Genomic DNA, 27,727 nt, shown 5'->3' on the forward strand with positions numbered 1-27,727 from the left:
TCCTAAATAAATCATTCAATTTTTTCTGAAGTTGTAATCATTTGTTTATCTGTTCATGTACATTAGATCTGCTGATTTCTGCACCATTTGGGTAATTTCTTCATGGTGCACTGTCTTCTTTGTCGCAAAGTGCATAGAGTGTGATATATCAGCAGTTATCACAGATACTGTTTTCTGGTCAACAGTTTCCTTTGTTAACTTTCATTATGGCCTCTAAGCTGGTACAATGAAATACAACAGAGGCTGTGGTGACAAAATTCATTACTCTGTTGTAGAGCATGCTATGACTGCCACTAAACACATTACTTTTATTTTTTTCTTCCAAGACCTTTACCTTAAAACTTTGTAGCTCGAAAGTTCTTGTCCCCATCTGTCCACAATTTACTTTAATTAGAATTTATTTACATTTCTTTTACCTCTCTCTTTTATATATGTGGCTTACCTTGTCCTTTCTTTCACTAATTACATCTTACTTCATTTTCCTATATTGATGTCTGTTTTTGTGTTGTCCAACTGCTTCTTTTCTACTATTTTTCAGTTCTCTCTGTTAATATCATTATTGTGTCATCTATGCATCTATTTTCAATCTATTCCCCTATATTTACTTTTTAAAATGATGTTTTTCATCTTTTCAAATTTTGTCTTCTGCAAGCTATCTTGTTCTTTTTCTTTTTATTCCTACTTGTCCTGAAATTTAGCATTCATGTGATCTTTTTTCTTGCATTTGATTTTATATCTTTCCTAATGGACATAATCTAAGATTCTTAGGTTTCAAGACAGTTATATATCATTTAAGGAGTTCATATACCCTTTCAATTGTTTCTCAACTGATAAGGCTGATTAATATTAACATTTAGCAGCCCAACATAAATTTTAAAACATGAAATTTATTCTTCAAGTCCACAGGTGATTACATGAGCTGGCAACTGTCAACAACCATTCATTATAAAACCAGAAAAGTGAATTATTCTATCTACATTCTTCACAACCCACACACAATCATCTTTAGTGTTATTCTGATGTATATTTCATGGACTGAAGTTCTGGCATTAGTAATCACTGTACAGTTCCCATCACTTTACAGAGGAATACTACAGACATGATTTGGGGCTATTAGCCACAAATGTTCACATCAGTAATACTCAGTTTCCACTCCTTTCCAAACAGATGCTTAAGAAGATATTTTGGGATATAAAAAATAAATGTTTGACTTAGTGTTTCCTTCATGCTTCAGACATCTGATATTATTTTGATTTCACTTACAAGATTATACTACTTCTGACTCATTGAATTTATTAATTAATGCTGTTATCAGAACATAAAATTCCATTTTTCACATCCTACTTCATTATTAACAAACTTTTATAAACACATACCTTCAAATTATACATATATAGGCTCTTTAGTCTGTCTTTGCATTTCTTTAATGGAGCAATATCATCCACTCTCGTGCAAGAAATATCTAAGCTCTCTAGGAATGGCAAGTCTTCGGTAACTATTTCCAACCCATGCCGGTTAAACTCTGTCCAGCTAACATTTAAGCAGCGTAGGTTGCGAAGTTTCGAAAGAGCAACTACTACACAATATCTGAAAAGAAAGTGAGTCATACTTACAATGTGAGTATTCACTGAATATATATACAAAACAACAAAAATCATTTTGGAGCTGTGAAACATAGTGGTAGAATGCGAATATACATTAACAAAAGTATGGATGGAATTTAGGTGTTAATGACAAACAAGATACAGAATTTCAAAACTCAGCACTTCAGCATGAAACTATAAATACAGTAAACAACAGGCAGAGATGCAACACATTCTATAGAAAACAAAAATGAAACTCAAAGCTCTAAATATAACAAACATAACAAAAGAAGGCATTATTAACTATGACAGAAGAAGAAACCACGTTTACTGAAGAAAATATAACAATAATGCAGACAACAACATATCTTCTCCCAGTGTAACAAACCTAGGGAAATTTATAATGGCCGCGCGGGATTAGCCGAGCAGTCATGGACTGTGGGGCTGGTCCCGGCGGAGGTTCAAGTCCTCCCTCGGGCATGGGTCTGTGTGTTTGTCCTTAGGATAATTTAGGTTAAGTAATGTGTAAGCTTAGGGACTGATGACCTTAGCAGTTAAGTCCCATAAGATTTCACACACATTTGAACATTTGAAATTTATAATGAGACGAAACAATCATATGGCATTACTGGCCAGAAGACCCCATCTGTTGTTGTTTGGCTACCTGGTGCAAGTCTTTCTATTTGATGCCACTCCAGAGAACTGCACGTCGATGAAGGTGAGATGAAATAATTAGGACAATACAAACAGTAGCTGCCTGAGTGAAGAAAATCTCCAACCTGGTTGGGAATCAAACCCAAGACCTCATGATCTAGAGGCAGTGATGTTAACCAGTAGACCAAGATCTCTGTATGGGAAATGTATAGGTAGATGAACTGTGTTATTACCTACTTGTACCCAGTGACAAACAGCACTTGGTAATAACACAGTGGCTCAGTGGACTGGCTGCTCATGTGGACCTGAAATTGGTCTGATGATCATTGTTACACAACCAAAATTAGTAACCCAGGTAAAATTAAGATTAATGTGATTTACATGCAAGACTCGTCATATCAACATAACTACTGCTGTCTATACCCATTTTAACCTGCTTATTGTAGTCAAACCTCTACAATTTTTCACCCACACTTCCCTCCATTGCCAAACTGATGATTCCTTGATGCCTCAAGGTTTGTCTTAGAAACCAATCCCTTCTTTTAGTCAAGTTGTGCCATAAATTTATTTTCTCCCCAACTTGATTCAGTATTTCTTCATTAGCTACCCAAACTATCCATCAAATTGTCAACATTCTTATGTAGATCAGCTTTTCAAAAGCATCTATCCTCTTATCATTTGTAAAGTTTATCTTTCACATTTCTCTTCCTATAAGGCAGCACTCCACACCTCCAAGACTCCAGAACAGACTTCCCAAAACTTGAAGTTTAATGTTAGCAAATTTCTCTGTTTCAAAAACGCTTTTCTTGCTGTTGCCAGTCTGCATTTTTTGGCCATCATAGTTATTTTGTTGCACAAATAACAAAATTCATCTAGTAACTTTAGTGTCTCATTTTCATATCTAATTTCCTTGGCATCAAAGATTTTATCCACTGTATCCAACTGACCTTCAAGGCCTTTGGCATTCCTGATACAATTACGATGGCATCAGCAAACCACATAGTTTTTATTTCTTCTTTGTGAACTTTAATTCCCTTTACAAATTTCTCCTTCATTACCTTTACTGCTTGCTCAGTGTACAGACTGAACTACACTGCAGATAGGCTACAAATCTGTCACCCTCCCTCCGTAACTACTGCTCCCCCTTTTATGTTCTTTGATTCTCGTAACTTGTCTATTTTGTGTACGAGTTGTAGATTACTTTTCATCACTATATTTTATCCCTCTTACCTCCAGAATTTCAGAGTGTGTATTCTAGTCAAAGTCAGTCTATTTCCTAAGATAAGTCATAAGATTAGTGCTGTGTAATGTGTTTCTACATTTCTCCAGAACCTAAACTGAACTCACCTGAACTTGGCCTCTACCACTCTTCTGTTAATAATTATTGTCAATATATTGCAAACATGACTTATTAAATGAATGGTTCCATAAAATTTACGTGATCTCATTTTTTAGATGTCTGTATTTGGTTGCTTAACTTACTACATTTTTGTATTTTCTCCTGTGTTAACCAAGGATTTCTACTGGACCTTGTCTTTCTGACTATTTGATCCTCTGTTGTTATCATTATTTCATCACTCAAAGCTACTCATCTGTCTTATACTGTATTACTTTCCTCTGTTTCAGTCAATCATTACCTAATGCTCCCAATGAAATTCTCAACAACATACAGTTTTTCCAGTTTATCCAGGTCCCATCTTCTTAATTCCTTCCCAACTTTCTGCAGTTTCTTCAGATTTATTCTGCAGTTCATAAGCAATAAACTATGGTTGGAGTCCACTTCTGCAGCTGGAAATGTTCTGTAGCTTAAAATCTGGTTTGAAATCTCTGTCTTACTATTATATAATTTATCTGAAACCTTGCAGAGTCCCCAGATACAAACTCCTTTAATGATTCTTAAACCAACTGTTTGAAATGATTAAAGTGTGCTCTTCCCAAAGTTCTATCCCCCAGTCCACATTTTCCAACTACACTGATGCTCATAAATTAAGGATAATGGTGATACATGGTGAAACAACGCTCTGGTGGGCAGTTTGTGGGTTTAAATCACCTCGGGGTAAGACCATGTGGTGCATCTGACCTGTGGTTGTCGCATGGTGGCGCTGGCAGCAGTCCACATACGCAGAGGTGTGTTGGTGCATATCAGAGTACGGTGCAGCGAGTAAGAGTGCAAACATTTTCAGATGTGCTAATGGTGACTGTGTGTTGCAAATGGCTCAAAGAACACATATTGATGACGTTATGAGGGGTAGAATACTGTGGCGACTGGAGGCTGGTCAAACAAAGCAGGTTGTAGCACGGGCCCTCAGTGTGCCACAAAGTGTGATCTCAAGATTATGGCAATGATTCCAACAGACAGTATATGTGTCCAGGTGCTACAGTACGGGACATCCACAGTGTACAACACCACAAGAAGACCGATATCTCACCATCAGTGCCTGCAGGCAGCCATGTAGTACTGCAGGTAGCCTTTCTTGGGACCTTACCACAGCCACTGGAACAGTTATCTCCAGACACACAGTCTACAGGCGACTGAACAGACATGGTTTATTCACCCGGAGACCTGCAAGGTGCATTCCACTGACTCCTGGTCACAGGAGAGCCCGTAAAGCCAGGTGTCAAGAACACAGTACATGGTCATTGGACCAGTGGTCCCAGGTTATGTTCATGGACGAGTCCAGGTCTAGTCTGAACAATGATTGTCACTGGGTTTTCATCTGGCGTGAACCAACCCCTTAATGTCCTTGAAAGGAACCTATATGGAGGTCGTGGTTTGATGGTGTGGGGTGGGATTATGATTGGTGCACGTACACCCCTGCATGTCTTTGACAGAGGAACTGTAACAGGTCAGGTGGATTGGGACATCATTTTGCATCAGTATGTATGCCTTTTCAGGGGTGCAGTGGGTCCCATCTTCCTCCTGATGGATAACAACGCACGGCCCCACCGAGCTGCCATCGCGGAGGAGTACCTTGAAACAGAAGATATCAGGCGAATGGAGTGGCCTGCCTGTTCTCCAGACCTAAACCCCATCGAGCATGTCTGGGATGCTCTCTGTTGATGTATCGCTGCACGTCTTCAAACCCCTAGGACACTTCAGGAGCTCCGACAGGCACTGGTGCAAGAATGGAAGGCTATACCCCAGCAGCTGCTCGACCACCTGATCCAGAGTATGCCAACCGGTTGTGCGGCCTGTGTACGTGTACATGGTGATCATATCCCGTATTGATGTTGGGGTAAATGGGCAGGAAACAGTGGCGTTTTGTAGCACATGTGTTTTGGGACGGTTTTCTCAACTTATCACCAATACCGTGGACTTACAAATCTGTGTCGTGTGTGTTCCCTATGTGCCTATGCTATTAGTGCCAGTATTGTGTAGTGCCACGTTGTGTGGCATCACATTCTGCAATTATCCTTAATTTATGAGCATGAGTGTACATTTTTCCTTCTCTTCCTTTTCCTACCATCAAATTCCAGTCCTGAATCACAATTAAATTTTCATCCCAATAACAATCACTTTTATCTCATTACATATTCTTTCAATTTCTTCATCACCTGCAGGGCTAGTAAACACACAAAATTGTACTAATGTGGGGGGTATTGGGGGTATTGTAGGGATGGAACAACAGACCAGTTTAACATCCAATTGGCCAGATAATTTTTTTTTCATTCAATCTGCTTTTTTCAGTCAAATGAAACAGCTGAAAGAAACTAGTCATTGTGGGCATGTCATCTATATAAATGTTTTCATGCACTCTCTGAGTTTGAGTGATTTCACTCAATGTGAGGCAACCAAGTGCACTAGTCTCTGACTGTTACGTCACTTATATGAATGTTTTCACTCAGTCTCCATGTTTGATTGATTTCACTTACATGTTTTATCAGCCTCTTCGGTTATACATGTACCACAACCTTTCTAAGAGACAAATAACATATCTTATTTCCAGGAGAGGTGAATAAAGAGTGTATTTATAAACAAAGGCATGTTTTCAAAATTAATTTATTTCTTTATTAATTTCAATACAACTTTTTTGCAATTATGGCAGTGGTTGGTTTAAAAGGTTAACAACTGGTGCTACATTATAAGTTTATGTTTAAATGAATGAATAATTAATTTTTTTTGTTTAAATTTACCAAAGCTCCATCCCTCTCTTCCTGCTACTTTGCACCATCACTCATAATGCTCTTTTGGTAAATGCTGAGGTGACACGAACAGAATTCATATAAGAGAAATTTTTTGGCGCTGTTGTGTAAAATAAGAGTCCAGGGGAGCAGGCACACCTGAAGCGGACCAAAATATCCTTACATTAGTGGCAGTAACACCACCAGTTACGTTCCACATGGGCACTTGAACTCGGTACCAGTGACTCAATAACGTTGATAAAGCAGAAAGACAGGGGATCAGCAGGCCAGTTATTACACCTCCGAGCTACAGGCTTGTTGTGATGTATATGGTTGGAAATGGTGCTTCACCAAAACAAGCAGATGCCAACCCTGTATAAAAACCCATCATTTCTATGCAAAGGGATCACAGTCTGGTAACACCATCTACACAGGGAGGACTATGCCAGGCACCGGAGTGACATGGTTCTGCAGGCACCCACCACAGGACTTGGCCTCCACCAATGGCGTACCCGCAAGTGGTCTTAAGTCCACCACAGTGGACTTAGCAGTTTCTAGCTGGTGGGCTACATCCAGGCTCATCCAGCTGCAGCCAATCTTCTGACTTGAGTGACAGCAGTTAAGAGTCCAGGGCAGTGCAGTAGCTTCAGCACCTATAATTAGCTGGGCATACTGCTGCTGCACATCTCTGCTACCAAGAGCAGGCCCCAATGTTGAGCACTGTCTTCTGCTACAAGAATCATGGCAAGTCTCTGTGCCTACCAGCATGTGCTGCCCTGCCGAGAGGGCATGTGCGCTTCAGACTCTGAGTATCAGCATTCCTGCCTCACTGCTGTCATCAAGCGAGCCACTGGCCACCTGTTACATCAGCGGCGCTGTGCTCCACTGCAAAGCATTGCTATGAGAATTGTAGTTTTTCACTAATAAAATGTATGACTATTAATGATGTTTCCTTTAGCATCATCTGAATGTCAACCCACTGCCTCAACCTAACCATGCCACCATATGGTCAGCCAAGCCCGGGGTCTCCACAGTGCAGGCAGCAATGATAATTTAACAATGCTGGAACAAGTGAAAACTCCCACTCAGAACCAAATGCACTGAGGATCAGATTGTCTCTCACAGAGGTCCAGAGAGGGGGGAGGGGGGTGAGAACATGACTGCAGACAGTTTAGAGCAAGGGCTTGAGTGAGTTTGAACTATGAAATTTGAAGTATTAATGTGTGAATGTGACTAGTACTCCTTCATGCCCGTGAAATTCTATACCTGCTACATTTGAAAGGCTGCAAAATGTAACATGATTTGTGTGTGCGAGTATGATTTATACACAGCTGGTAATGCAATTTTCTGCACAATATATTTACCTTACGCATAAACAAATGGCTGATTTTTAATTGCTGGACATCATATCACATCTTCTCAATAAAATGGAATGCAATCAGTTGCTAAAATTTAGCAATGTCCCTTTCTTTGTCATGTGCTCGTAAGGGACTTTTATGCTCAACTTCATACCATCAGACACACATCAGCTTAAGTAGTTACATGTTAACTGCATCTGGAAGAACTTGATCCAAAGCAATATTTTAATCAGTTTTAAATGATGAAAAGACTGGTTCCACTCTGGACAGCCCTCTAACACATGGTCCAATCGACAGAAAAATAACAGACAAGTTTTACTTCGAAAGAAAGACTTAGTAATTCAACCAATATGCAAAACTACAACAAACTGAATCGACTGTTTTCATTTGGTTGCTCCCGTAATCTGTTTCCATTCAAAAGAAATGAACGAATAATAATCCAAACTATATGTAAAGCTACAACTGACTGAATTGGTTGTTTTCAGAGACGTTTCACACACAAAAAAAGATTAATTCAACCCATACGTATAAGTACAACTGCTTGAGTCAATTGTTTTCCGACAATCAATTGCCTTCATTTGACTGTTCCAATCACCAGGGTATTGACTCAGTGTCTATCTTGGCTAAGATAATGCACTCCCTACACTATTCTCTAATGTAGCAGTTTGAGGTGCAGCGGCTGCTACTTGGAGGTGAGAGCCATCTTCATGTTTTTCAGGAGGCACTCAGCTCCCACCTGGAGTGCCCTGGGTTCGTACGGCTGGAGCAGGTAGACAGGAGTGTGTAGTGGATGGCTGCAGTCCAACATATGGTGAGCATAACAATTATTTATTATTACATTAGACTTGAGAAATATCATGGGCATGTCCTTATCCCACATGTGGCCTGGCATCAGCCCATTTTCTCGCCACGTTGACACAGCAGAAATGGGGGACAGCCCTGCAGTGTACATACACAAATTGAAGATGGCGTGCTTACTCATAGAATGCTACCATGCCAGATGCAGAATAGGCAGCAGCAGTCAATCTCTCAGCTCCCCTTGCATTCAGGCAACAACTTTTAACATGATGACCGAGTGCCCCTATGATGCAGCAAATGGCAGTGAGGTCCAGAGTCAAACCCTGCCGGCACGGAGCTGGGAGGATCCTTGTTCTTGCTTCAGAGTGTGAGGGCAGTGGCGGGATCCCAGAAACACAGTCCGATGGAGATGCAGAGGGCAGAGCTGCCAAGTGGCTAGGCAGTCATGTGGCAGTCTGCAGCTCACAGTCTGGTGAGGGGTGGCAATTGCATCATCGGTATAGTGTTGACTTCGTGGCAGTGACTGTCACAGTCTGGGCACCCTAACACAATCCAGCTGTTTCAATGATGACTGGTTGACCTAGAAGGGTATAAATATGGCTGTCTAGTGGCCAACCATGTGGAAGGGATACCACTGCTGCAGAGCAGCAGTGACTGGCAGCCTTTCTTCTCGATCATTAGTAGCATTCCGACACTGCTGCAGCATATCTGCAATGTAACACGACTCCAATGCCGGTATATGGGTAACGACGTGCAGGCGAGGGATACTGTGGCATTCTCTTTCCAACATGCATGCAGTAAATGCAGAGATGACGTAAATACCAAATCTGCCCGAACAGGACCAAGATGCTATTACTTTTTTTTTTGGCTGCTGGAGGAAAAACACCAGTAGACATCTATCGGAGCATGAAGAATGTTTATGGGGCAGCATGTCTGCCTAAAATCATTGTTGTGAAATGGTGCACCAAATTGGTGTGCAGTTACAGTGAAATATCCAGGGAAACTGCTACAGGAATGCTGCTGCTTCACACACACATCCCTATATTACAAATGTCGTAGCACAGAAGGTACACTAACTCAAGTGTGAGACACTCGAGTACCCATCGAATAGTCCTGATCTCTCCCCACGTGATTATCACACCTCTGGTCCCATAAAAAAGGTCTTAATTGGGGCCAGAAAGTAAACATTAAATTGTACTTAACGTTAGGAGAAAATTCAGCTCAAACGCTGGAAAACTGGCACGACAAGTGCATGCAACTAACATTCATACGGAATATACAAACAAACACCATCCAGACAGGCCCTGAAGGCCCAGCGACTGGCCACTGTGTCATCTTCAGCTCTTAAGCGTCACCAGATGCTGTTACAGAGGGGCATGTGGTCAGAACACCACTCTCCTAACCGTTGTCAGTTTTCATGACCAGTGCCGCAACTCCTCAACCAAGTATCTCCTCAACTGGCCTCACAAGGGCTGAGTGCACCCAACTTGTCCACATCACTCGGCATACCCCGATGGTGACCCGTTCAAGTGCTAGCCCAGCCCAACAGCGCTTAACTTAGGTGATCTGACGAGAACCAGTGTTACCACTGCGGCAAGGCTGATGGCTTCATATGGAATATGCAACCATAAAATTGTGAGGAAACCACTCTAGATGGCTGATGTTGGCATTCAGTTTGCAAATGAGAAAAGATTGGCAGTGCATTAACATCAAGACAATATTGATGCATCAAATCTTAAACAAGTGCTCTTTCTAATGCATTATTTTAAAAAGTCAAACCATGAAAAACCTGATGACACATTTTAATAACATACTTGTTCATTGAATTATAGATTACTTAAGAAATTACAATCCTAGCATTATTTATTGGTCATTATGCTTTCCGGTTGATATCTGAACATAAAAAACAGTCCACCAGGAAATGCATAATTAGGTACATACTTCGCAAAGAAGAAACCAGGTGTCATAGGACTGCATCTGGTAGAGAGAAAATAAGTATTTAATGTAAGTCACAATGAACTGTTTCTCTGCAAGAAATAAGGTTACATAATCCAGACATAAATTGTGATGCAAGTTCTTTTCACATGTAGAGTACAAGGTAGTGATCAAAACAGTGTAGTGCTGCAGGTAAACTTTTGGGGGTAAGGTCATGGTCGACGAAACACTTCTGTTCCTAACGTTTCATCCATAACTGCCCTGGATATCTTCAGAGACATCGTTCCTCCATTGCGTCTTGCCGACAAGACTCAACAGAGGAGCAATGCCTATGAAGATGTCCAGCACAGTTCTGAATGAAACGTTAGAAACAGAAGAGTTTCATGGACCATGACCTTATGCCCCAAAAGGTTTACCAGCACCAATGTCATCTGGTCATGAAAGCCTTCCTTCTATTGAAACAGCATATATAAATTACATAACCAACTAAACAGACAATTCAGTGAAAATGGGAAAAAAATACATAGCTTAATGTCACATTCTCAAGCTTGACAATCTTTGTGACAACCCACACTTTGCAACATTAGAATAGTATTTGTGTTTGTTGTATCAACATTTATAGTTACCGCGACATCAACCTTATCCTTCTCAAAGAAACAATGCCTACATACCTTAACTGATCTAGTGAAACTATGGAAAATATACATCTGCATGGGCATTGAACTCTTTTCCTCAAGAGCACAAGCCCAGTGTCTTTAACCATTGTACCAAATTGCTAGTTGGCTTTTCTTTTTCCATGAGAAATCCACAGTGATTGTGAACTCATGTACACAAGAGACTATTGCTCATTGGTACCAGAAATATATTTCATAAAAATGTTCTGATGATTCCATGGCTCCTATAGCCACATTTAAATGGCTTCAAAGATAGTACTGTATGTCTTATTCTCAATGTTCTTTACCACTGGTAGCTATGGATAATCATAGTGATTATTTATTTATTTGAATAACCCTTCGGTTTTGTTCTTTGTGTTTAATTCCCAGACTTCCCTCAGCCTGTGAGAGTTTTGTTTCCTTGTGGGTACACTTACTTCCTTTTGCAGACCTCCTCCTTTCCTGAAATCCTGCCTTTTGTGTTGTTTCTCTAAACAGTATTCTGCTATCTATTACGGATATTCTAATTTAAGTATTTTTCATGTCTCTGTCAATTTCAGTGAACCATGCGCGTTTGGAGTTGTAGCTGTTTAATAAGTTGAAAGTCTGCTTGATTAGTCAGTTAGTATCCATCCAGTACGTATTTTCATAAAACTGTAGTCTTCTTTTCCTCATTACATCAGTTAGCTTTCCCATTTTTAAATACAGCTTTCTGTTTGATCTTAATTTGTATTCAATATTACCATTACTTCTAGTCCCTGTATTTTCCTTATAATTCTTCTTTCAACTTTTCAGGATCCCCAGTCTTGTTAGTTTAAGTGGTGTTTTTGCTGCACACAGTGTTCCATGCCTCAGCACTGCTTGATAGTGTCTCATTTCTGTGTTCCAGGACAATGACTTTTTTGTTATACAGGGTGAAAATTAATAAAACCGACATACTGCAGGGATGGATTCCTGAGTGGAAATGGAGGAAAAAGATCATACGCACATGTGTGCGGAAATGCACGGTGTGTGTGCAATGACAACAAATCATCCAAGAACAGAGTACATAGCTGCATCGCATCCATGTCACAATAGATATTCAAAGTGGCCTCCATGGGATGCAATGCACACATTCTCGCGTCACATTGTGGACTGACACACTCTTTTGCATGTTCTGACCTCTCTCTAAATAGCGTCACAGGCGTCATAAACACGCTGTTGAAAGGTCTGCACATCAGGAACTGGTTTAGCATACACAATGCTTTTTGATGCCCCCAGAGGTAAAAATCCAGGGGTTTAAGTCTGGTGATCTTGTGGCCATGTTACAGGACCTCTGCATCCTATCCAACACCCAGGGAAGATGTTGAGGAGTCGGCGAACTGTAATGCAGAACTGGTGTGGTGCTCCAGCATGCAAAAACCACATAACCTGTCGTATTGCCAAAGGCACTTTTTCAAGCAGTCCAGGCAGCGTATTCCACAGGAAGCCTGGTACGTTCCTCCATCAAGGTGTTGTGGAATAATAACTGGTCTAATTATGTGGCCACCAAGAGTCCCTGCCTGTACACTGATGCTGAACCTATGCTGATGGGATGCCTCACCCATTCCCTGAGGATTGTCTGTCATCCACAGATGATGATTATGCAGATTGATGATACCAGTTCTGGTAAAGGTTGTGTCATATGTAAAGAGGACTAGGAATGATGTCAGAAATCCCACAATTGTGATGCTCTGGTGGAAAAACCATCGACAAAATCCTTGCCATAGAAGAAAATCCTTGCACTTGGTGACGGTGATAGGAATAGAAAGGGCCATCATGGACGATACACATATCCGTGCTTTGGCTTACACCATGTTGGTGGGCCACTTGGCTGGAGCTCATACTAGGGTTTATCCCAATATCCTGTAGAACCAGTCCTCCAAATATGGTGTATGCACAGTCCGCCACCTCCTTGCACATTCGTCTGTCTGAATGGACCCATGATCAAACAAATGCCCAAAAAGGGCTTGAAATGTTGTATGATGTGGTTGGTGCCTGTGAGGGTACTTGTTTTGGTACAGCCGTGCTTCCTCTCGACCGTTTCCATCTTCTTGGCCATACACAAACACCATGTTGGCTTGTTCCCGACATGAATACTGGACCATTCTGCTGCTTACAGTATACTGTGTCAATCACACAGCCTGCAACACACAAGGAACACGCAGTACATGGTCAGAGGAATGTTCATTCGTCAGTGCCATCTACCATAACAACGATGCATTTCCGGACACATGTTTATACAACCTTTTTCCCTCCATTTCCAGTCAGGAACACACAAACCATGTGTGTGTTTTGTCATATGTAATGCCCTTCCCATTCCATACACACTATTTTCTATAGCTATCTTTTCTTTTGTATTGCTTGTTACTTGTTATCCATTCTCCTACATATTTAAAACAGTTTGTTTTAGATATTGTGTTGTTATGAATTTTAAGGCATCACTGATACTTGTCAAGAAGTGTTTTTTTTTTTTTTTCAAATAATATTTTTAGTGTTATTTTGTCTGCTTGTTTCTGTGATTTGTTCTTTGGCATTATCCAGTAAGTCAGTAATTAATGCCATGTCATCTGCAAAAGCTAGACAGTCTATGGTGATTTTATTCAGGTTTTTTTCCTACTTGAATACTCTCAGAGATGGATTTTCTCCATTCCCTCACTACCTTCTCTAATACGCAGTTGAAAAGCAGAGGTGATAAACCATCTTCCTGTATTACTCCTGATTTTATTTCAAAAGGTTTTGACAGTACCCTCATAAGTTTTACTTTTGATGTGTTTCTTCAAGTTCCTTATTATTTCTGTTGATTTAATGTCAAGTCCAAATTCCTTTATTGTGCATTTCCATCAATTGATTGATATGTCTTTTTAAAATCTACAAAGGCTATCACATATTTCAAGTTTCTGATTTTCCTAATTTTTATTATGTTCTTTAAACCTAGTATGTATTTGCTCTGCACAAGACCTCCCTTTGTTAAATCCTGTTTCACATTCTGCTGGTTGTGGGTCACATATTCCTTCAGCTCTCTTTAAAGGTGTCATGCACCAGATCTTACATATCTGTGGCAAGAGGGACATTCGTCTGTAATTATTAAGATCAGTTTTTTTTCCCATTTGTATATAGTGGATAGGTTAATGCTGACATCCATTCTGATAGTAAGATGTTATTAATGATTTCTGTTAGACACAGCATAATGTTCTACAACTCAACAACTACTGTTCACTGTATTCTCCTGATGCTTTGTTATTTTTAAGTTGTTTTATGATTTCTCTGATTTCCTCTATTGCTGGTGGCTCTATATCTTCTTATATTTGGATTACATTATCAAAATGAAATTCTTCTTCTGGTGGATGGCTGCATAGTTCTTTTAAGTAGCCTGCTAGTATTTTATTTTTCTTACCTATTTTGACAAATGATTCTCACCGTTAAGTGCAATTTTTAATGACGGCTTTGTGTCCATTTGATTTATTGTAGGTTTTGAGTGCTCAGGAACATTAAGCACGTAAAACTGAAGAAATGTTTACAGCATCTTCTTGCTAATGCACTAATGAAAATACTACAAATTCCTATAAAAAAATTATACAGAAAATAATTTTGATACACACACCATTTCCTCATTGTATGAATCACATTGTTACTGCAATACATTGGGTCCTTAGTCAGTCAACTGTTTAAAAATTCAGAAATATTTCACAATATGTTGTACAAACAATATACAAAAAATTAGTGTTTGGCTGCAAAACAACAGTTTATTGTAGTGCCTGTAAGAACAACTGCTACCCATTGAACATTTCCTGCAAATTTGCATCTAGTAAAATTTATTTATTTATTTCACTAAATATTCAGGGTAATCATAACAGACATCAAATAAAATTAGCTGTTCCTCACAAGTTGTTTCTAGGCAATGTCAATCTTGCTCAAGGCTCCAAGATGTAATGTAACAAATAGACATTTAACAATGGCTATTTTCTGGAAATAAACAAGTATCAGAATACCACTGCAGAGTACTCACTTTGAGCCATTTATGAAGCTACTTCTTGCAACATTTAGAGATCTCAAATTCTGCAACGTCCATTCTCCCAGGCAGCCAATAAGTTCATTCACTGTTACTTTCAAACTAACAGCTTCCAAACAAGATATTTTATGTGTTTTTAAAACACGTAAGCCTTTTGTTGATAAAGAACTTGCATTTTTAATTCTCACATGCCTGGAAGAAAAGACAATTAGTTTACAAACACTGGCCCAATAATGAAACATTTTGTCCACATAACGCAAACAGCATTTAGTGCACAGGTGGAGATGACATGAGCAGAGCTATCTCTTAAAAAGCCTCCATAACTGGGTTTGCTGTTAGTGGTGACAGTGAGTAGCTTATAACCCAAGCGTCTTCTTATGTAAAATGGAACCACAAATTTCACAGTCAAATAATTTTGCAATAGGCCATCTGTTCAGCACAACACATTCCTCTAAAATATTTACAATGTTTGCACTGGTACATTGGTGTGTAATGATTTTACATCAAAGCTACCACTGCACCTGTGTGTGAGATGGATCAGCTCTTCAAGAGCTTCACAAAATGCACCAAGTTTCAAGTATGCGACTGAATGTCACTCTTTTCAGCGCCATCAGTTTTATGGCCAGTAACAGGTTGAAATTCATCCTGTTGTTATCACTGACTTTGCTGCAGAGATGTTGTATTCAGTAACATACAGAATCAAAGTTTTCCCACAGACAGAAGTTCTATATCAAAAGGAAAGTTCACTTGAGAAAATTTTATAAGTACAAAGCAACAGGAGCTGAAATTCTTAGTAATGCTCACACACACACACACACACACACACACACACACACACACACACACACACACACACACAAATTACAAAAAACTTTCCTAACTTTCAGAACTACTAGTTCTTTCCTAAGAGATAAGAGATTGATAGTTTGGGGTGGTTACAAAAGGTTAGGCAGGCCACTCAGAACCCAGGATGAGAGGGATCCAGCTGTGGGGACAAGTGGAAACAAAGATCCTTTGTTAGATTTGATACTCATAATTATCAATGCAAATACTGATATTATATCACTACTCTCATTCCTATTCAGAAATTCAAGGTCATTCAACATTTTATCTTTTTTCCTCCTTACTGCTTCTAGCTACTGCATGCTGTAATACACTACCTCCCCATACAGATTCATAACATATGAATGAACCACATGCTAAGTCACTACAAGCAAAAGTTACGTGCTCTATCAGCACTTAGGAACAGCCTGCACCTAGTTCATTTACAATTTACCAGTAATTCCATATAATTAGGACTCAGGTGGTATTCTATGGCTAAGATAATCAGACAAATGCAGGTTCTAATTAAGGAACTCAGAACAGAGTGAGAAGAGTCATTTCTAAAATACTGATGGCAATAATGACATATGGAGTTCCAAGCTATACAAGAAAGCCTACGCATTAAGTCTCAGAGTTAACAGGATAAATTTGCCTAAATACTTAATAGTAAAATATCTAATGAATAAACTAAGACACCTAGTAGCCCTCACAATGACATATTTTTAAGATCTGTGCATGCCTTTGTGCTCATAAAGAGCCCATCAACTTAATGGCAACATTTCATGTGAAATTATTGTTTACCATTGTGACAGTGAAGGGCATGACTGAATCATCCTGCTCAAGTTCCTGTTTGTAATTTACAAGAATTAACAGATTATTCATCAATGGTTTTCTTACAGGATCTATTCCCAGAATGACCCAGTTAGTAGTATCGAATTATTTATGAATAAAGAGACGATTCACCGAAAGGCAAAAGTGTTGCATTGTTGACAGATACACAAACAAATGGTATAGAGCTTTGCTTTGCTAGCTTTCAGAATGAAATTCCTTTTTCAAGTGGTAGGACACACACACACACACACACACACACACACACACACACACACACGCCTGTCTCCCTATGTTGTGCTAATTCGACTGCCAGCTCTTTCCTGGCCCACGGTGAGTGTACTGGGGTGAGAAGGGGATGCAGGGCAGGGTGGGTGAGGGATTGAGAGAGGCAGGAGGCAGGGAGGGGGTTGGGGGGGAAGCGTTTAGCGGCTTGTGGGAGAGTGAGGAACTGTCTGTGGGCTAGCTAGGGGTGCAGGTAGAGGGGACAGGTGGCAGACAGCTGAGCATGTGATTTCACAGACTATGGAATGAGATGACTGCACACAACTAGCTGGCTTGTATTAAGTGGGGGTCACACACACACACACACACACACACACACACACACACACACACACTAGTGTGGGGGGTGGGGGGGACAGCGAATTACATTAGGGAGGTTACGGGAGCAAAGGATGTATAATAAGGGTAACTCCCATCTGCGCAGTTCAGAAAAACTGATGGTGGTGGGGAGGATCCAGATGGCATGGGCTGTGGAGCAGCAACTGAAATCTTGCACATAATGCTCTGCTGCATGTTGTGTCACTGGGTGGTCCATCTTGTTTTTGGCAACAGTTTGACAGTGGCCATTCTCTCTGGTTGACAGCTGGTTGGTTGTCATACCAATGCAAAATGCTGTGCAGTGGTTACAGCTGAGCTGGTATATAACATGGCTGCTTTCACAGGTGGCCTGGCCTCTGATGGGGTAGGATAAGGCTGTGACGGGTCTGGAGTAGGGGGTGCTGGATGGGTGGGTAGGGCAGGTCTTGCATCTGGGTTATGCAGAAAGGGTATGATCTCTGTGGCAGGGGATTGGGGGTGGGAGTGGAATAAGGATGGACTAGGATGTTGTGGGGGTTGGGTGAGTGTGTGGCAGAACACCACTTTTGGAGGGAATGGAAGTACCTTGGGTAGGTGTCCCTCATTTCAGGGCATGGCCCTGACAAAGCCCTGACGAATGACGTTATTCAGTTGTTCCAGCCCTGGGTGCTATTGGGTGAAAAAGGGGGGGGGGGCTTTTTTGTGGTTGGTTCTTGGGATGAATGTGAGAATTAGGTGTGTGTGGGGATATGACATGGGAGATCTGTTTGTGTATTAGGTCTGGGGGGTATTGCGTGTCTGAGAAGGACTTTGTAAGGCCTCGAGCATACTGGTGAAGGAGCTATCACCACTGCAGATACATCTGTCGTGGGTGGCCAGGCTGGCAGTCAATTGAGCACAATGTAGGGAGACAGGGTGTGCATGCGCGCGTTTCTCCTACAGCTTGAGAAAGGACTTTCATTCTGAAAGCTAGTAAAGCAAAGCTCTGTACCTTTCACTTGTGTATCTGCCGATGATACAGTGCTCCTGCCTTTTGGTGAGTCGTCTGTCTATTCTTAAATAATTTGTAATTCCCAACTAGAATTTTCTGTACAGTACTAGTTAGTAGTATTTTAAACATGAATAATCATAGCCTGTACTGGTTATGTGTATGTCTCTCTAGCCCTCATGGTGATAAGTCCTGTATTTTAACACTGCAGCATCTTTTATAAGTATCAAAAGATTTCTTAGTTCTAAAAGAGACAGTTGTTTAATGGAGATCATGACTCTGATTAGCACAAATTTTAGACAGCAAAATTTATTTTACTTTTAGGTGGCAATAAACTACTTAACACTACAAGCAATATGTGTAGGCTGAACAACTTGTTGACTGACAACCTGTCTAGTAGTGTGGATGTTGTCAGCAGTTCTGTGCATGTATGGGATGTTCCCTCACAGGAAATGCTTATCTTCCTACCTAAGGCAGTAAATGGTGATAAGGATGAAAGACTGTAGAAAATTTTCGTTACCTCCTTCTACTTTTCAGCAGACAAAACTTCAAAATTATGGGATATTATAGACAGTATAACACGTTCATTCAAAGGGCAGGTACTGTCAAACTTTGATTTGATGGGATTTCTAGAGAAATTCAAATACATATTTGTCTGACTTGTTCATCCAAAATTCTCAAACAAATACACCAGAATGCAGTGAATACTACAAAAATACTGTGAGTCAACTCTTTTCCTATCCACTTTTTGTGTCAATGCAATATTGAGCTATTACATATTATTAGATCACAAGGATTCCTACACAATACCAGGCACTTACTCCATTACTTCAATCCTATTTAATATACAATATATACCACTGGGTGCACACAAAGACAGAAATATTAAAAAATAAATATATGAGGTAAGCTGTCGAATATATATAATTACTCACTCATAAACTCATGACTTACATATGAAGCATTTTTATATTGAAATTTTCTGACATTAACCCTAGCAACACCAACGCATTTTCCACATCACCCATTACCGTGGTATGGGGGAGGAGGAATACTTAACGTCCACCCTAAAAAAATTAAGAAATTCATTAAAGTTGTTGACTTACTCTAACAACATACTTTTTAAAGTTGGGTCCAGAACCTGAAACTATCTCTTAGTACACTCTTAGCAATATCAATGCACTTTTAATAATGGGTACTAACAATGGTTGGGTACTTTATGCCCACAACAAAACGGAATAAATTCAAATTTCAGTAATTTTTGTTGACTTTAACTCACAACATACTTCTAAAAGAAATATTGATGTGTAAGTATGAACCTGAAAATACTGAATCTGATGTTCACTGGAGAAAGCGGCATCTACTCTTAAGACTTAAATTTTTGTGTTAAATTTAACTGAAAATTTTAAAACATTTCTGGACTCTGGTAGAAAAATTCATTTCAACAATAAACACTTTTCTTCAAAATTTTAAAGTGTAAAGTAACTGATTAGATTAAAATTATTTTCAAGAGGGGGAGGGGGGGGCACAAAGGGTTAAAACTTTTTGTTGGATCAGGACTCTAACATAGATGTTTGCTTTTGTGAACAACACTCTCAACAACAGTTATCCTGACACATCTCACTGCCTATGTTCTGGTTTCAATCAATTTCATGCAAGAGTATCATAGAGACATACCATCATTTGACTGTTGCACAACTCCCTTACGGAGAACATAGAACTTGACATTAAGAAGCAATTGAAAGAGTTGAAAACAAATAAGTCACTAGGCCTGGATGGAATCCCCATTTGGTTTTATAGAGTGTCCTCACTGTCACTGACTCCTTACTCAGCTTGCATTTGTCATGAATCTCTCACCAAGTGCAAAGCCCCAAGCAATTGAAAAAAGCACAGGTGACTCCTGTATATAAGAATGGTAAAAGAATGGATACACAAAATTACAGACCAATATCCTTAACATTGGTTTCCTGCAGAGTTCTTGAGTATATTCCAAATAAGCATGAATTTAGAAAGCATCACTAAAGTAAAACTATGTTTGCCCTTCTGTCCCATGATACCCTTCTTACCATGGATGAAGGACAACAAGCAGATTCCATATTCCTACATTTTTAGAAAGCATTTGACACTGTGTCACACAGCAGACTGTTAATGAAGATCCAAGCATAGAAAATAGGCATCGAGGTATGAGGCTTCAAGTGATAGAACCCGTTACATTGCCTGGACGACGAGTGTTCATCTGAGACAAAGATATTGTCACGAGTGCTCCAGGAAGTGTGAGAGGACAGCTCTTGTTCTGTAAATACATTAGTGATCTGATGGACAGTGTGAGCAGCAATATGTGGCTATTTGCTGATGATGTTGTAGTGTTAGGGAAAGTGTCATTGTTGAGTGATTTGGAGGATACAGGATGATGGAAATGTGTTTTCTTTGTAATGTCATGAGTGGCAGCTTGCTTTAAATGTAGAAAAATCTAAGGCAATGCTGATTAGCAGGAAAAATACATTTGCAATGTTTAAATACAGTATTAGTGGTGGGTTACTTGATACAGTAATGTTGATCAAACATCGAGGGATAATATTGCAAAATGTTATGAGATGGAAAAAGCACATAAGACCAGTAGTAGGCAAGGTGAATGGCCAGTTTCAGTTTATTGGGAGAATCCTAGGAAAGTGTAGCTCATCTATAAAGGAGACAGTGTGTAGAACATTAGTGCGGCCCATTCTCAAGTGCTGCTTGAGTGTTTAGGCTCCACATCAGGTTGGATTAAAGGAAGATGTCAAAACAATTCAGAAGTGTGCTGCTAGATTTGTTACTGGTAGGTTTGACTGACACACGACTATTACAGACATGCTTCTTGAACTCAAATAGGAATCCCTGCGGGAAAACAACATTCTTATCACAAAATATAACTGAGAAAATTTAAAGAACCAGCATTTGCAGCTGACTGCAGATTGGTTCTACTGTCACTAATGTTCATTTTGTGTAAGAGTTAAGAGTCACAGAGAGAAGATGAAAGAAATAAGGGTTCATTCAGAGGTGTATAAACAGCCATTATTTCCACACTCCATTTGCGAGTGGAACAGGAATGGGAACAGCTAGTACTGATACAATGTACCCTGTGGCATGCACCATATGGTGGTTTGCAGATTATGTACGTAGCTGTAAATCTGTTCATTTAGATTACCACAACTGAAATCAAGAGTGAGGAGTTCCATTCATATTTCTAGGAGGGATTACACGTTTACTGTCACGCTTACAATGAGATCATTAGAGATGGAAGCCACGTTAAGAGAGAATGAGATCTGCTCCATCCATTTTGAAGAAATCATCCCAACATTCACCTTAAATTATTTAAGGAAGCCACTGACGATATAATCTGGAGATCTGAACAGGCATCTGAACTGCACTCTTTCAAAATGATATCCAGAATGAGTGTCCAGTGGCTTAACTGATGTGTCACCTAACTTGTTAACTTTGTAGGAGGAGACTACAAAGTTATATAGTTACTTTCAGTGAAAAAATTGAATAGGTGGTGTGATGATGTGATATTTTATACACTATAAATCTGTGTGACTCTCATTAAAGGTTAAGATTGTGAAACATGTTGCATACAAAAGATAAATCTACTATTTCTTGCAACAAAGGAGTTGAAAAAAGGATGTAGGTTCAATGTGTTGTCAGCAATGAGTTCATTTGAGACAGAAAACAAGCTGATTTGGAAAAGGATGGGCAAAGATGTCATCCATAGCCTTATGAAAGGAACTCTATCAGCATTCACGTTATGATTTAAGAGAACCTGTACTTCTACAGAATATGAGTCCACTGAATCACTACACAGCTTCATTTGGTGAAGGAGTTTGAAGATCAGTTATTAACTTTCTTGTTCAGTGTTATGTACAACAATGCTGGTATGCAAAATCTTTAATGATTTACATAAGGAACAGTTTTTAGTAGGCAAACATATTTTCAGTGAACAATGTGGTGCAGGGGTAAAACTCAGGATTAAAATTCCCAAAGTAGTTTAGTTACTGCGATACATGGTTTCGTAAAGGAGTTTAAACCGTGAATTTATGAAATAAGCTGCTTTTTCCCTGGCTGCGGAAGGCACTACAAAACAAGCCCAGGCTTACATATCTCTCAAATGAAGCAAGATCTGAGACTCTCGACAATGAAAGGCATTGTTAGAGAAGAGAATGCATTACGAGTTAAATCAATATCCCAGTAGTCATATGAATGTAATGCATGAATTTCTTATCATCATCCACACATTCTAAACGTTTTTACTCCCAATGCATTACATGCTACTTAAGACTAAATCAGAGTTTTCTTTAATGTGATCACTATATGATTGTTCTTACCATCACAATTATTCAACATATACTGCTGGAAAAAGAAAATGCAACAAGCTCAAGGACAGTGTTCAGTGACATCAACGATATAGTATTGCATACTGACGAGTTGCAGTATTAATGATTAATTTTTCATGGTCATCGGCTATCAGATGGCTCAGGTGGCCTCTCCGTATTCCCTCTGTTTTGACTTTGCAGGCAGTAACTGTGCTGAGTTTAGAGGTGAACAGTGTTTGCAGCATTCATTCTAAAGTACAACCATGTCCATTCGCCGAGTATGTACTCTTGTTGAACAGCTTCAGCCATTCCAACAGGGTCTGTGGGAAGCTGGATGGATATATCGACAGAATGCTGAACTTTTTGGGCACAATATACCAGTAGTTCATCACTGCTTTCAACAGTGGCCTGTGGTACATTCTCACAGCTGTAGACACAGTTCTGGATGTCCAAGTAGTACGGATGCATGTCATGATCTATGCAATGTGGGAACAGCAGTGGCCAACTGAACATCATCCAGGGATGAAATCCAGGCACACATTGCAATTGCTGTGTCATCCTGGACCATTGGGAACCATCTGCTTGCAGCAAGTATAAGATCACATGTGCCTCTGGACAGGCTACCACTGACACCACAGCACTGCCAAGCATGGCTACTGTCATGTCATGAATGAACTGACTGGAGAGTGGAATGGCACTCTGTTGTCTTCAGTGATGAGAGCAGGTTCTGTTTGTTTGTGAGTGATGGATGTACACGTGTATGATGTAGATCTGGCGAGCTGCCTATCCCAGACTGCATTCACTCACAACACCCATTTCCCAGTGGGGAGCCATCATTTACTACTAGCAATAACATTTGGTGTTTCTGTAAGGTAAAGTAAGCAGTGCTCACTACATTCCACAGGCTGTTATCTACGTGCTACTGCAGTTTCTTCAACAGGAAGGTAATACACATTTTCAGCAAGTCAATGCATATCCACAGACAGCTGCTAAATGTGCTCATCATAGTGTACAACAACTGCAAGACCACCAGATCCTTAGCAACTGAATACGTATGGGACATGATGAAGTGGAATCTTACTCATTCCCCAGTGCCTACAAGAACTATTTCCTAATTGCAACAAAGGATGCAAGATGCTTGGTACAATCTATTGCTGTGTGCTATTTGACACCTTTCTTATCATTTACATGCAAGAATACATGTCTGCAATGTTGTCAGAGGGGGATAGACTGTATACTGATGCAAATGTTTGAGTACCCATTGCACTGTCTATTTATTATGTCAACTTGTAGGATTCAATTAAAAAGTTATCATTTTTGTGCCTCTAGGGCTTGCAATAACATTGTAAGTATAAACAGCCAAAATAAACCATTACCTTAATCTTGCTGTCTTTGAATCAAAGAGCGATATAGTACTGTCAGAGAGTTTCCCTCTCTCACTTAATGTACACAGCAATTGCTCAGAGAGTTCCGAATGAAAGTAGACATCATTATCTGCAAAAGTCAAGCATTCGCTCCCACTTGTCACTTCAGTTCCTGATGATGGAGGCTTAGTGCTGCTTGGGCTGGCACACAAATCTTCCAAATTTTCACAAATGAAATCAATGCACACATCTTGCAGGGAGCTCGGTGAATCATACATACTGTTTGTATGGATGAAGTCAACAGCCTGCCACTCTTCGTGCAGTCTGAAAAAGAAGTAGTTATTAGTAGTGTTTATAAACCAAACTGCATATGATATTTATAAAGTACGCTTAACTTAGTTGCTACTTCGATTCTAAATTACCCTCCACAAAAACAGAAAATTTAGGAACTAAATGAGTCAACATATTGTAGCATAAACTCAGTCACTGTAACGTGTAACACATTATCAGAGAAGTTCGATAAAATTCTGAAAATAAAGAGTAACATGGCGACTGAATAAACGTTTTTCCCTTGTCTTCTCAAATGGAGATCTTATGTTCTTTCAGTTTCACAGACTTTGGATATTGTATTTAATTCCCTACAATATTTTTATCAATACACACTCCCAAATTTTTTTAAACATCGAATATGTTCTCAGCCTTCAAGCCAAGTCAAGTGGTTAAAATTCCATGAGCTTTCGACCAAACACTCCTTGGGAATTGTCAAGTAGTATGACTGCCAATGGGCCACAGGTACACCATACCACTGGCACTGCCACAAAACTCTACATTCTTACATTTCTTTTAACTTTCATTTAAGAACTTAATGACCTCACTGAAAATAGCCTACCCAATTCATTTGTTTGCACAAGCGGAAATGGAAACCTCCAGTTCCTATTTTTCTCAGGAAGTCAAAACTAAACTGATATTAGATGCTGATCATGAAGACTTACTTTCAGAGAAGGAGAGCAAGTGGTGCTGACCTCTTAAATGAACTTTTTGCCCATTTTTGCCTCTTTCTGCAGAGTGCTCCACATTTACTACAAGGGGCAATCAAAAAGTTTCAGTCTGAGGGCTTGTTGCAGCATATATGCAACGTTGTGTGACTCCAATGTGGGTATATAAGCACTGACATGTGGACAAGGGAGTATTGTGGCATTCATTTCTTTCTGAGGTGCGTTCGGTAAATGTAGAAACATGACCTATGGTGACATTGTTAGCAAATGCATCCAAACAGGACCAACATGCTGTTATTCTTTTCTTGGCTGCTGAAGTGCACACACCAGCAGACATCCATCGGAGAATGAAGAATGTATATGGGGCAGCATGTCTGTCAAAAACCACTGTTGTGGTATGGTACACCATGTTCCATGCTGGTCATGATTCTACAAGAGATGCCAGTCACTCTGGGAGACCAGCCTCTTCCATGGCATTCCTTGAGTGCATTGTTACAGGTGACAAAAGCTAGTGTGACAAGGGACACTGCTGCTTCATGAAAATGCATGTTCCCATACTGCAAATGACATAACGCAGAAGTTACACCAACTCAAATGAGAGTACACTGACATAACATAGAAGTTTTGTCATCTCAAGTGGGAGACACTCAAGCACCCACCTTCTAGTCTTGATGTCTCCCTTCATGATTATGGCGTGGTCCCGTAAAAATGGCCTTGAAAGGTCGATGACTGATGGAGATTTTGCCTGACTGGAATACTGATTCTGGACTGTACTGCCTTCAACTTTTTGACTGTCCTTTATACACTGCAGTCCAGCTGTAAGCCAATGACTCAACTAACAATCATTCACGTTTATTCTTAGATTCTGTAACACTCTTTCTACAGAAAACTCTCATATAACAATAGTATGGCCTACTTACAATCTTGAAGTACTGCTGATATTTTCCTATATATAAATCTGAAAGTTGTAAGAAGCAAGCAACCCCACTGCATGCCCTGTGGATATGTTCTGATTGGGATCTGCCTTTCCTGAATCTTACCAAGTGTTCACCAATTAGATTCTCTGTTTGTGCTTCAGGTCTCTTCAGTAATACTTTTGATGAAATTTTGTATCTGGTAGCAGGAAAATCTCACTGATCTTACTGATATTGGTTTTATCTCCTTACTCACAAAAATGATAGATTAGAGCACACTACCAATCATTGCAGATTTTTTGTCCTTTGCCAAATATCTGTGATAACTGCAGGAAGCGAGGTTTTTGCCACCTATACATCACATTCTGGTGATTACACTATCTACCCCCAGACAATCCAGATGATTGATGAGCTTTGTCAATTGCTTATGCAGTATTCTGGACATCAAACCCATGTGGTGATGTCGAAGTAGCAGTTTAACCAACACGACAAGTGTCCTGTGAAGTTGTTTGTGGACTGGATTGCCGATTTGCAGGGCCTCTTGCACAACTGTAATTTTTAGTGTTCCAAATGTGCTACCTTTTCGTAGACTAGCTAATTCAAGACATGATTGTCACGTTAGCTCCTGGTCATGAGGTTCAGACTAGAGCACAGACAGTGTTTGAACTTTCTTTAGCTAATGTTGCCCAAATTGCAGAATCACATGAGCTTACTGCGACGGCAAGGGACATCCGTTCTGATAAATGGCGGGTGGCACAATTGGTTGTGCATGTTAATCAGACCGCTGTGCCCCACGGGATACCCCAGGCGGCCTCATTTCCCCCCAAGTTGCTGTGTGTTGCAACTGTTGATGATGCCGGTGCAGCAGCACTGCCTGCAGCAATTGTAATTCCCACCAGCAGGGTTTTTCATGTTCTTGGGATCATTCTCCTCCCACTTGTTGGCCGGGCCAGCGATCCTGCCCCAATTGTCATTTGTTGCATGTTTGTCATGACTGTCCACATGCAGGGGCAATATGTGGGGTATGTCAGTTGATGGGTCATTTGGCAATTGTTTGTGACAGTTGATGAGCCATCAGTCAGTCATCAGACGTTGATAAGCCATCAGTCAGTCATCAGACGCCCCAGTGTTTAAACCACTGTTGCGCTGGCACATTTTGTGGACATTGGTAGTGGATGGGAAGCTGGTCAAACTTCAGGTAGATATGGGAATGAAGGTCAGCCTAATTAACTTACAAATGTACAAGCTCTTGGCACGCCTTAAGTTGTAACAGCCACACCATCAGGTTGTGTCCTATAGTAACCAGCGCATTCTTTTGAGGAGGCAATTCTCGGTCTGCGTGCAATATAAGAATGGGTTTGAGAATACTTTGGGCAAACAGAAAAAAAGAAGCACGTGTTTCTCTTAAACCGTCGGTAGTATCCAAATTTTGTCATCCCCACCCCATTCCATTTGCCATGCACATCAAGGTGAAGGCCGAGTTGCAGAACTGGTGGGATCAGGATATTGTTTCCCCTGAAACTTCCTGGCAGATTAAAACTGTGTGCCAGACCGAGACTCGAACTCAGTATCTTTGCCTTTCACGGGCAAGTGCTCTCTCAGTTGGTAGAGCACTTGCCTGCGAAAGGCAAAGGTCCCAAGTTTGAGCCTCGGTCCAGTACACAGTTTTAATCTGCCAGGAAGTTTCATATCAGCGCACACTCCGCTGCAGAGTGAAAATCTCATTCTGGATTGTTTCCCCTATTTCGTTGAGTC

At 40.2% G+C, this 27,727-nt stretch overlaps 1 protein-coding gene across 1 annotated transcript in view; it reads right to left on the bottom strand.

Annotated features, from left to right (window-relative positions):
- Nucleotides 1-27,727, bottom strand: part of LOC126248897 (protein zyg-11 homolog B-like) — a 228,465-nt gene that overhangs the window by 113,969 nt on the left and 86,769 nt on the right. The window contains exons 2-4 of the mRNA XM_049950367.1: nt 24,076-24,387; nt 15,131-15,325; nt 1,377-1,587 (exon numbers count right to left, since the gene is read on the bottom strand). Of these exons, the coding sequence (XP_049806324.1) occupies nt 1,377-1,587; nt 15,131-15,325; nt 24,076-24,341 (672 nt within the window). The 5' untranslated portion in view covers nt 24,342-24,387. The remainder of the gene's footprint in view (nt 1-1,376; nt 1,588-15,130; nt 15,326-24,075; nt 24,388-27,727) is intronic.

Source organism: Schistocerca nitens, chromosome 3 (assembly GCF_023898315.1).
Source record: "Schistocerca nitens isolate TAMUIC-IGC-003100 chromosome 3, iqSchNite1.1, whole genome shotgun sequence".
Classification (NCBI taxonomy): domain Eukaryota; kingdom Metazoa; phylum Arthropoda; class Insecta; order Orthoptera; family Acrididae; genus Schistocerca; species Schistocerca nitens.